This window comes from Panthera pardus, unplaced genomic scaffold (assembly GCF_024362965.1).
Source record: "Panthera pardus isolate Hobbes unplaced genomic scaffold, ASM2436296v1 HiC_scaffold_12, whole genome shotgun sequence".
NCBI classification, from domain to species: domain Eukaryota; kingdom Metazoa; phylum Chordata; class Mammalia; order Carnivora; family Felidae; genus Panthera; species Panthera pardus.
The window spans coordinates 110901591-110913983 of record NW_026526677.1 but is presented as its reverse complement, the minus strand read 5'-3'; the positions used below and the strand labels follow the sequence as shown (position 1 = coordinate 110913983).

The 12393-nt window shown below is 40.6% G+C and overlaps 1 protein-coding gene across 3 annotated transcripts in view; it reads right to left on the bottom strand.

Moving 5' to 3' along the window:
• Positions 1–1047: 1047 nt before the first annotated feature.
• The window catches only part of KBTBD3 (kelch repeat and BTB domain containing 3), a 38757-nt gene continuing 27411 nt past the window's right edge, over positions 1048–12393 (bottom strand). For all 3 annotated transcript variants that reach the window (XM_019435269.2, XM_053900546.1, XM_053900545.1), the window contains one exon: positions 1048–8546. In XM_019435269.2, coding sequence (XP_019290814.1) covers positions 6944–8546 — 1603 coding nt within the window. In that variant the 3' untranslated portion in view covers positions 1048–6943. The remainder of the gene's footprint in view (positions 8547–12393) is intronic.

Sequence of the window (12393 nt, the reverse complement as noted above, 5' to 3'; positions counted from 1 at the left end):
GTTCTCAATAAACTTTAAGTTTTGTGTCTAGGGGGATTAAAGAGGAGGGGATGAATCCGGATTTGAGGGCAGAGTAAACTGCGGAAGCGGGAGGCACGTGGGGAATTGGAGGCAAGGAGAAAATGTCTGGAGCAGGAAGTCTGGACCCAGGATTAGCCAGAGGGCGCCACAGAGCCTCGGAAGTTCAGCCTGCGGCTGGCCTTATGTAGTCCTGTGGGACAGGGACAGCACTGGCTTTTCAAGGGTTGGGTTTCCAAGGGGGAACTCTGCTTCCACCTGGATAGTAGGCCAGAAGAGGGGCCCGGGAGCCGAGGTCATTAGTAACCCATAGACCACCACACAGGAAACGGAAGCCAGAGAGATGATGGGAAATGGCCCTGTGCAGAATGAAGAAAGATTACCGGATTGGAAGTGAGCGATCTGTCCAGTGTGAACATTTAACGTGTCTTTTCAGGGTACCATGTGGTCTCTCGGGCTTTGGACCCCTTCACTAGCTTCCCCCAAGCATTTGGGCTGAGGAGGCCTGCTCTGGGAAGCTGTGTCCTCGTGTCCAGTGAAGCAGGGGTGGCCACGTACTTGGTCCTGTACATGCAGCTTCTGCTGTTGTCATTTGTGGCTTGTGGGCCTCTGGTCCGTTCTCTCTTAGCTCACTTAGGGCCCGCACGTCTCTCAGCAGCCTGTGACGCATCCGAGGTCACAGGCTGTATTCTGTTGTTGTAGACTGGGGTGTCCTCCTTGAGGAACAGGCGGGTCATGTTCTCCCAGCTACAGAGGCCCCTTCTCATGTGCCCCCTCCCACCCCAGTCCCCCAAACTTCCACCGCCACACTCTGTACTCCTGACACTCATCAGGGCCACTTGGGGCCATCAGGGCCGGGGGTGGCAAGAAGATGAGAACCTTAGCATCCACCTTTATCTACCGCTTTTATTTCCAGGAACAATAACTACACACAGAATGCGTTCTTTTCTGAGATACATTTTAATAAATTAATAATGATTTTGTAGAATTGAAATGGGTTACTGCATGTTAACACGGTTCACATGGACCTGAAGCAAAACTTCTGATTTTATTTCACATAGCATACAGCAAAGCCCACATTCCACTACAAGGCAAAGGAAGAAAATTACTTGTGTGTGCCAGTCCGGTATTCCGGTAGCTTGCAGCACTACCTCTCCAAGGGGGAAGGTCTCTGAAATTGTTATGCGTTAACGGGGGACACAGAGGGTTGCAGGCCTCCTAAGGAAATTTGCAGTCACTGTCTTATCTATTATTACCTTTGAAAGGAAACACAGAATTAGACATTATAATTAAAATTCACTGAGAACAAGTAATCCCTATGCACTAAAAAATTATGTGGAAAAATGACTTTGAATCTATAATTTTACTTTCAAGAACCAACTACCCACGTATTATGCAACTGTACATGTTCTCCATAGCTGGGCAGGGCACTGTGTAACGCAGTCTGACTCTCCACAAGGCCTTCATTCTTACTTTTCTAAATACCAACAAAAACTGCCGTGGTAGAAATTATCTAACCCAATTTTCTCAGACTTTGAACCTGAGAAAGATATCAAATATTACAAAAAGAATTAACATATACATTAATAAATAACTAAAGTACAACGTGATCATGTAAAATCCTAAAATAATTTTCTTTGTACATGAAAATAAGTTACAAAATGTACAGTTATAAGGGACCCACTCAGTAACAATTGTAGCAAATGTATTTTGCTTCATATATTGACTCAACAGAATGTCCATTTACTGGATGTCTTACTTATATGCAGGTACTGTGCTAATTGCCAGGTCCAGAAATGACGAATATATGTCCCTATTCCTAAGAACTTCCAACTAAATGAGGAAGACAGGCATGTAAAGAAGTACTTACGCCACACCGTGATACTCCGAGAACTGTACTCTTGAGTTATCCCAGCAACCTTGTTACCCTTGGAACCCACAGTATAATTTGTTGAGCCATTGGACAGTTATGGCAGGGAATGTTGTCAAGGTTAATGGGAGGAATAATGCTACCTGATTCATACATAGCATTATCGAACAATGGCATCGTCTCACGGAAGTACCATGCTCTATCCAGTTGAGCCAACAGCATCGGTGAAGCGCCAGACTCATACCATAGGCTGGTCCTTATTAATTTGTGAGCAAATTGTCTTCCCAGTAACCACCAAGGATGTGACTGCTCTGATTTCTAATTTTTCCATACTTTTTAAGGTCTTTATCAGAAGTGTCTTTAAGAGTCTGAAGACCCTATCTAATGACAAATGATTGAAAGACTTATTAAAATTTGGCTTTAGAATTCCTTTCGTAGAAAATTTGTGTTTGTGATAATGTTGATGGGTTAGGGGTGGGGGTAAAAGAAGAGAGACCCAGCAAGCCTCCAGCTCATATTTAGATGTTTAAGAACTAGAGAGCTGGTTAAGGGAATAAATAATGCCAGAATTATCAAGAGATTCGGCAATGCTGGTCAGGCTCAACCCACCAACAAGGCAAGAGCTGCCAATAGATTTTCTGAGGCAACTGTACACAAAAAAGGCTTGTAACCCCGGCCATTGTGGCAGGTTTTAAGGTGTTAATAAGCATTTGAACAAGAAGGAAAATGAGGCCTTGATTTTAGAGGAAGGGGAGACCCACTACTATTTGAAATACTTGTGGAGACAGCTCCCTAGGACCAAGGGCTGGAAGTTAGTACGGGGAGGCAACAGCATTTTGAATATCAAAGAGAACTTTCTAACAGAACTTTTCAAACATGAAGGCATTGAGCTCTTTCTTCCTGAAAGAACTGAACTAGAAATTGGAAAAGAAAATCGTCAGGGTGCTTTGGAATTTAGGGGGGCTTCTCTACCAGGCCAGAAGCTGTATCAGATTCCAAGGTGACTTTCAAGTTTGAATAGGAGTCTAGGAGTTAGAAGAGTTATCTTTTGCTAAGTGTGTAAGAGTATCATCCCGTGAGCATATTCCCTATTCAGATATTAAATCTGATGAAGCATCATAGTGCCATCAAATAGAACTGACTTACAAACACATGTAGGTTTTTAAGATATAAAGATACTTTTTAAATCACATAATCTTTAACTAGAATCAGTACATTTAACTATATAGCAACATGTGCAGCAAAATCACAAATTCAGGAGAAAATTTTAGGTACTGATCTTTCAGTTTCTATTCTCTGTGAAACAAATGGGCACCATTGGTAGGCGGAAGGAAAAATCCCTATTACCAGTGCACTGTAAATGTCAGCACCGTTTACAGACTTTTTCCTGAGTAATTAAAAAAAAAGGAACAAAGAGCAAATTCCCTCCAACAAGAATGCTCCTGAAATGATGGAGTTTAAAACTCAAGTCCTGTAGAAACTGAGTACGCAGGACCAGTGGAATCAAGTTACTTAGAATGCCCAGATGCTAAATAAATTGGAGGAGGAAGTCATGGGTCCTAGGTCAGAAAGCTGTTGAGCCAAAATGTGTAAATAGAGCGTAGAAATCTTTGGTTGTGCACTCCTGTATAGGAGTTAATTGGGCTGACCTTGTGCCACATGCCATGTTCCACTAGTCTTCGTGTAAATATGGCTTTGTGGAGTAAAGTTGTTTCTTACGTTGGATGGAAACCTGCTTCCCTGTAAATTCGACACTTTTCGTTTCTTCAGTGCCCTCCAGAGCTGCCCACTGGAAGACGGTCTTAGTTTCAATTCTAAATATAAAAGAGTTTCCAAATACTGGATTCGATCACACTGAAAATGAGGACTTAAAAGTAACACTACATGTTCAGCAGTATATTTAATCATTGCATTTATTGCTTCCAAATCTCACACTGTAAATAGATGCTTTTCTCCATACTTGGATTTTTTGACCATACACCTTGAGTTAGGTACACTCCACACATCCTCAACCGCTCTTGGTATCTGGGAAAAACAGAATCGTGTTGCAGGATGTGGTCACTCTCAAATAAGTTTCTAGCCCTCAAGGGTAGCATGTAGTGAATACAGCTGTGATAGAGTCCTCTTTCCCACCCAGAACCAGAGCTGTTACGGGAATGGAGTTACTTGTGATTATGCAAGTATTCTTCATACTTCACAGTCTCACAGGCAACAGGTGAACAAAAGGTGGTCCACATTTTAAATCAAGTTTGCAGATCACAAGTGTCCATTGACTTTGAATTGATCTCATATAAATGCTGAATTTAATTTTTTTATATATAATAATGCCATATAACTACCTTCAGTTGTAGAAGAGGTTACAATATTAGATTTTTTTTTTTTTGCGTGCATAATCCAAGTGTAGTGGAGCAAACCAAATGATAAAGGATTTAGAAATGTTTAACAGAATTTTTCCACAAGAATGAAAGCAATTTGGATAATGAGCACAATTACTTTGTCTCTTACAACGCAACACTGGCTGAAGGATGATAATGAAAGGACAGCAGACTTTAAAGAAAATAAAGGGACTCAGGGAAGAGGCCATAGATAAAGGGATGTTATTTCCTCTCACCTAAGCTTACAGACAGGAAAAACAGCTCTTTCTGGGGGTACTGAGAATGAACTTGAGAGATCACTGAGACTTGCCTGTCAGAGGTCCGGAACGGAGGGTGAGGCCAGAATGACAGACATGGTTCTCGGACAGTGAAGCCAGGGATTGGCAGGGTCAGAAGGTGTGACCAGGCCGGTCATTGACCGGGTGTGCCGTGCCTGTGGTTGGGTTCCTTGAGGATTTGGAACACAGAGAACCATTTCTCAGTACGGCAGATAGATCAAATGAAAGCGCTGTCTCTACAGAAGACGCAAAATTAGAGTGAACAAGATCAGTGACTAGTGGAGCCAAGCCCAGCACAGACCGCGACAGCACCAAGGATCAAGAACAGGAAATAAAGGAAGAGTCTGGGGTTTTGTGACTAGACAGAGTACTTTTCCCTGGTGTAAAGGATGGCAATAAGAAGAAAATGATTAGCAAGTAAACTGCAGCAATTGTAGAAAAAAGGCAGAAAGCCTTGTGTGTTAGGAAGTATATTAAATGCAGAGGGAGCTAGGCCTGACAAGGATATTTCTAGAAACATTACCATACATCAATGGCCAATGAGAAGATTGGTGGACATCAGGATGACAGAATAATGAAACAAGATCAGCAAGGGATTCTATTTCCCTTTAGTTTTTCCTTTCTGGAAAGGATGAACATTTCCTAGAGTCAATAATGAAAACAATTATTTATTTTAAACATACTTTGATTATTTATATATGCTTAAATCAGCAGTTCAGTCAATCCACGTATAGGTCATCCACTGTGGTATGGTCTTTCTTAAATAATTGGTTTCCAAAGCCACAAATAAACCACACAAAACTGGTCATTGAATTTTCTGTTTTTCTTACACACACACACACACACACACACACGGCAGAGCCAACTTAGGTAGGAAGGAAGACCACCAATTTGACAGAATGCTTCTCAGGCAACTGTCATCTGATTAGGGATAGTCTCTGATTTTGGAATTGCAGGGTAATGTAGTCTAATATCCTGTTCTATTCCGAAAAAAACATTTGAAGCTTATACAATAAATTTATATGGCATAATAAAAGGACCTTCATTTAGGTACATTTCCACTTTTAAAACCTAATATGGTTACATCTTTTAAACTTAGGAAAGAAACATACTCCTTTTGCAACGCAAACTTGTCACACCTGAGAGCAAGGATGATTGCTACTCTTTCTTTACTGGGGTTAAAGGTGATTAAACATCTTAACGGATATGGGTTGCGAATGCGATCAATACAAAAACCTAGTGAGTTTTTTAAATTTAGAAAATAATCCACTATGAATATCTTATGAAAATAGTAAACCCACACGGTGCTTTATAGTTGGGATATATCACCAAGGAAAACTGATATGGTACTAACTGAAGCACAGAAATTTCTTACTACAGATCAAATTTGGATATTTACAAATTTAAGAAATGCAACAAAATGATACACTTATCTAGGGATCAGATTTGCTACGTCCTCAATTATGCTGGAATGTGGCAAGGATACAGAAAATGTTTGTTAGGACTACCATCCCAGAACCCAAAACTTCACCCAGTGGGTTACATGTAAAGATAGACTGAGAGGGGGTGTAACTTACAAGTAATCATTAAATCAAGAATGTTCATTTACTGAGCTTCAGCCAGAAAATAAGTAAGATATGCTGCCACCAGAAATCGAAACCAACCAGCACAGAGGACTACCAGAACCAGCAATTTTAAAAGCATTCCAGTAATTGCCAATGGCATTATGGCATTATAACATGGTACATTATGCTCCTAATGAAGAGCTGAATCGTAAAAAATGTCAAGCCATGTTTAGCGCAAGTTTAGAAGGCTGGGAAATACACTGCATTTTAGAAAAATTTCTGACCAAAAAAAATGATGATGAAAAAAGGAAGAGGGGCTTAAAAGAAGCTAAGCAGTGATCAGAAAGGACGGGAATTCAGTAACTCTTACACCTGTAGTAACAAGGTAGGCTTCTCACCTCTTTCTAACTTAATTTTCACTTCATATAATATAGTGTGCAAATAATTCACTTTCACTACCTACAGAGATTTTTTTCCCCTCTAAATAGTACAAATCTGTGAACACTGATTTGTTCTTACTAGTCTTTCACGGATAAATTACTCTCAAAATCAAGACATCGATGCCTATGAGTCTTATTTACATATGAAAATACTAAGTATTCTGGATTCTCCAGGATTAAATTATATTCGATATAATTTTTGGTAAATGTATCTTGTATTTAAGTTTCCAGCAATCGCTAAGTCATATATGCTATACATTCATAGTAATTCTCTAGCAGAAGGTACATTTTATTTTACTAAGAGGTAAAGACCTTTTTACCAGCTATTAAGCTTAACAGATTTATGGTAGGCTTCTAGAACTGGGATAGTTTTAGGATGTCTAAGCACATACGCCTTTCAGAAATGATTAGAAAACCATGGGTCTCTGTATTTATTAAACTGAATCACCTGGCAGTAAAATTCCGTTAAGGCTCGTGGCATGGGTGAGACTTCCTCCCACTCAGATCTGCCACTATGGTAGACTTGTACTTCATCTGTGATCTCATCTGGTGCGTAATCGCCACCCAAGATATAAATTTTGTCTTCAACTCCAACTGCGCCTGCATTAAAGCCTGCGCATTCAAAAGAGCCTTCACCCTTCCAGACACAAGTATCTGGACAAAAACTGTAAACCTTATAGGTGGAAAGGTCACATATGTACAGTGTGCAGTTTACTGGGACAGCTTTGATTAGTGTCGCATGAAAAAACTGCCCAAACTCTGCTACGAGTTCAGACCACTGATCGGTGGTCACGTTGTATTTGAAAAAGCAATCAAGTGACGGGTTAAAGGCATCTGTAATCTCTACCTCTGACCCAAGAACATAAATGACATTTTGGCAGGTGCTCGCTTCAGGGTAGTATATGCCCCTGGGTAACGGGCTGACAGACATCCATTCCTTAGAAAGAGGGTCGTAAGACTCGACATCTAAGAGGCTTTTAATGTCCTGAGACCCTTTCGTCTTTCCACCTATGACAAATAATCTGTTGAGAGCCAGAACTGATGTATGCATGGTTCTTGGTGTCTTCATAGCTGATACCAGGAAGAAATCGTTCTTCACTGGACAGTAGCACCAGGTTTGGTCAGTCGCATCATGATAGGACTCTGCGATATGAAGCCGAACCGTTCTACAGCACGGCCCTTTGCAGCCGCCCGTCAGGAATATCTTCTCTCCGTAACTAGACAGACTAGACCCCGGCAAGTCAATCAGGTGTGACTGTGGCAGCACTTTCCACGAGTCACTGTTTATATTGTAGCAAAAGGTATATTGGTCTCCACCGTTTTCCTCAGTTTTGTGAACAAATATGTATTTTTCAGTTGTGGATGGTCGAGCGTCAGGGAAGAGTCCACCAGAACCTTGCACACACTTAACAGCATCCATGATGATGTCGAAACAGTTTGTGCTTTTGAGTAAACACTCTTCGTTGAGCAGACAGTTTTGAAGGGTCTCCTCGGATAACTGATGTAATCTAACTTTTTTAATCAAATAAGGCAGATGCTTTTGCCTTGATTCTAAGTTGTGTTTGGTCCAGCTAAGGACCACTTTCAGTACAGTCTCTTCTTCAGGGACATTCAGTTCATCGGATTCCAGACATTTCTGCAGTACTCCAAAGTTCATCTCTAGGAAATCACTGGATTTAAACAGTAAGGAAAAGTGGTGCTGTACAAAGTACAGCGCGTGGTCAAACAAGCGGGGAGAGCCGTAGCTGTCTGACAACGATAATAACTGTAAACAATTGACAAGGTTAATACTCTTTATTAAGAAGTCACTGCAAGCTTTGGCTAGGAAGGAAACTTGAAGAAATGATGACAACTGGAAGAACATTTCCACGTTATCATCCGTTATCTTGGTTTTCCCAGTGTAGGCATAGTCAAGAAACGCTTTTACTGCTTTGGAGGACAGATTAGTGATGGTGACGCTCCCGCCGTCTCGCTCTTTCATGTTTACTTCAAACATGGCCCTGCAGAAGGAAAGAGAACACAGGAGAAAAGGAAAACAGGAGTATGTGATTCCGCGGTACTTTTCAAGGTTACCTTAAAGACGTGTCCTTTACCCTCAGGTTGATAGAATGTTTCACAAATCTCAGGTTTATAGTTATGCAATATATTTTTAAACCATCTTAATAAATTATTTGAATATCTACAACAGTTACATACCATATCATTTATCTTTAAAACCCACGGACCACGTAGCTACCACATTGCAGAATACGTACGTTATAGCTGCAGTACAGCATTTACTCCAAAGAAGGCTATATATAAAAAGATTCATATTTTGTAAGCCAATTTCAATGCTATTAAATATCATTCATAAAATTAGGGTAAGGTCTCTCTGATGGCTGAATTTCTCTTTTTATGAGTTAATTAGTATCAGCTCTGCAGGTGATAAGTACAGATATTTAAAATAGATAGTGCTCCTGGGTTTAGGATTTAAAAGTATCTTTCAAATGAATTTTCAGTTTGGCAGCAGTGACACACGTGGAAGATGGGATACAGTGAGGTATCAGATGTCTCTAACGAGTCTGCCTGTGTGGAAAATTCACCAAACATGTCTAAAGAGACACGTTTTATACAGCACTTTAGGGAGAAAAGGGAGTGTGATGTCATAAAGCTAAATGCCAAACCAAAAGGCTCAAAGTAAGTTTGTGAAGAAATAACCACTGAGAGATGGAGGGGGGGTCCTCAGATTTGAATAATCAGACCAGCCCAAGAGTTCTTCTGAGTTGTAATTTTTCCCCACCTGGCAGAGGTGATAGATTCTGAGGAAGTGGGAACGTTCAGGACTCGGTTTAAGCTAAAATATAAATTATGTGGAAATGGTTGGGCAGGAGACTACGACGTATGTATTTTACTATTGGTTTTGCTAAGACCAATTTGGCCACCCATTCCTATGTTAGTTAACATCATATCCAGAATCATTCACTTTTACACAGACTTGCTATGGCGGTTGTTGGTAGCACAGTGAGTGGAGGTCGAGATTCAAGAGAAAGAGCTACGACAGAGAAGCAAGGACTTCCAGTAGTTGGACACTCAGTAGGAGTGGAGATTGACTGGTTTGGGTTCTGGTATAATACTGGTTTGTGTCTGCACCGAATTGTCCAGGATACCTCCGTGAGCAGTGCTCCTCGGTGCTCAAGTACTCTGGGGGGAATACAATTTAGTTTTTTGGCTTTTTTTTAATGTTTATTTATTTTGAGAGAGAAAGAAAGCACAAGCAGGCTCCGTGCTGTCAGCGCAAAGCCCGATGCGGGGCTTGAACTCATGAGCTGTGTGATCATGACCTGAGCCAAAACCAAGAGCCACACACTTAACTGACTGAGCCCCCCAGGTGCCCCTAAACCAAATTAGTTTTTAGAGTCCACTCTAGAGGGTAATGAAAGCTGTTTAAGAAGCACTAGTATTATCCAAATGAAAAATCTGAGGAGACTTCCAAATATGGAACACCCCTTAGGAAAAGGAAGGACAACAAAACACCTTCCCACTGGACTGTTCTAATACACAAAAAAATACGGTTACAAAAACTATACACATTATACACTATTTCAATAACGTAGATCAAGTCAGAAATGTTAAACTGTGATGATAATTACATTGACTTATGAGGACACGGATAATCAGGTTAGGGTAACAGTGAGAGCCTGGCCTCTAGAATCTGGCTGCCTGAGTGGGTATCTGGCCTATGTCACTAATTAGCTGTGTGACCTCGGTTGGGGGGGGGGGGCACTTCTTAACTGTGCTGCAAATTCTTCATCTGAAAATGGGTACACATATATCTACTTTACTGAGTTGAGGAGGAATGAGTTAATCAATGCAAAGTATTAACTATTATCATTTTTAGAAAATATTTCCTATCAGACCCTGTGTATTTTCTTTGAGAAGACATATGTAAGATCATCTTTCCATACTTCATCAGCTTGAAAGTTTCCGGTTAACATCGATCTTGAATTTACCATAATCATAAAGTGGCTGTACAGTTTGTGTGATTCTTTTTCAGTCTTCTCTCCATGACTTTACATCTCATTCAAAAACTTTAATTTTCCAAAATCATTATAAAGTGCATTTATCATGCATTATGCACTTTCCTGCTATTTCGTATTTTTCCTCCCAATATCCAGTAAATTTGATCATAACACAAATATTATGAATTAGTGGCCTTATCATATAAGGATGTAAATTATAGAATTTCAGTCTAAATTTGCAAATAGTTTTATATGAACTTTAGTAAACTCACAGTAAATTTAGTATTCCTTTAAATTAGTATTCCTTCAGTAAAATGCTATATATAATAAATATAATACTATATATAATATATCTAATCTAGGTCATTATAAAACTGCCATTTGTGCTACTTCAAAGCAGGGAGAAAAAATTTTAAATATATTGTTCTTGTTCTGTTTTCACAGCAGTTTTTTTTTTTAATTTAAAGTAGATCCATAAAAGCTAGGAGTACCTGAAAATACTGTGGCCAAAAATTAGGTGCAGATACATTTAATTAATAAATAATTTCTGGGGCACCTGGGTGGCTTAGTCGGTTGAGTGTCCGACTTTGGCTCAGGTCATGATCTCACGGTTCGTGGGTTCAAGCCCCGCGTAGGGCTCTGTGCTGACAGCTCAGATCCTGGAGCCTGCTTCATTCTGTGTCTCCCTCTCTCTCTGCCCCTAACCCACTCGCATTCTGTCTCTGTCTCTCAAAAATAAATAAACATTAAAAAAAAATTATTTCTCCATGAAGAGTAGAGGACTTCCAATTGAAATGCTTACATAAACTTATTTTGTTAACAAGAAAACACTGTAGGGAAATCAACTTGTGTGTTTACCAGAGTTTTTCCATTTTTGCTAGGTTTGGAAACAGTAATAATAATAATAATAATAATAATAATAATAATAGGTTGAATATAGTGGGCACGGTCCTAATCATTACATATACATTATTTAAGTCTCATCATGACTCTGTGAATTAGATTCTGTTTTTATGGTCTTAATTTTTACAAATCAGGAACCTGAAGCCTGAAGAGATTAAGTCACTTGCCTAAGGTCATATCTGGTAAGTGGCAGAGCCAGGATTTAGATTGAGGGCATGTGTATTAAGAGGCCAAGTACTCAATCCCTATACCATCACTTCTCATGATGAGGTGGCAGGATGGGGAGGGAGCAGAATGGAGCTACCAGGAAGAAGACCCGTGGAATACAAGAGAGCTGGGACACTGGTGGCACCAGGGTGTGGCAGAACATAGGGACATCGAGGGCTCCAGTGGGACTGGGAGAACAGCTGAGGTTACAGGGTCAGAAGCAGACTCCAGTTAGGCCAGAGGCGCTTCCCCAGTGAGCCAGGTGCGGCCCTGGGCCACTGCTCCCACCTCCGGCAGGGGACCCCCCAGGGGCAGGGGAGTATCAGTACACTTTTAGAGGATTCACTCCAGAGCAGTAGGGGTGAGGTCTAATCAGATGCTGGCAGTAAAACAGGAGTTAAAGTAAGGATTAGTGTATTTACACCTTAAATCTTACTATGTTTTTACCAATTTTATTTACTAGAGATTTAAGGCCTGCTTACTTTGAATACAAATTACTTCCAAAACCGAATATAATGCAAATACCACAACTGGGATGAAGTTTATGGCAGTATGACTGGAGGGCTGGAGGCCAGGATGTCACCAAGAGAGGTCTGTGTGTGACCAAGAGGCCTCGCGGGATGGTATGACCGTGAAACAGCTGCCACCGTAGCAAGGTCATGCATCCAACACTTAACCTTGCAGACTCCACAACCACTGTCACCACAGTGGAATCGTACAGGCTCATGACTAGGACATT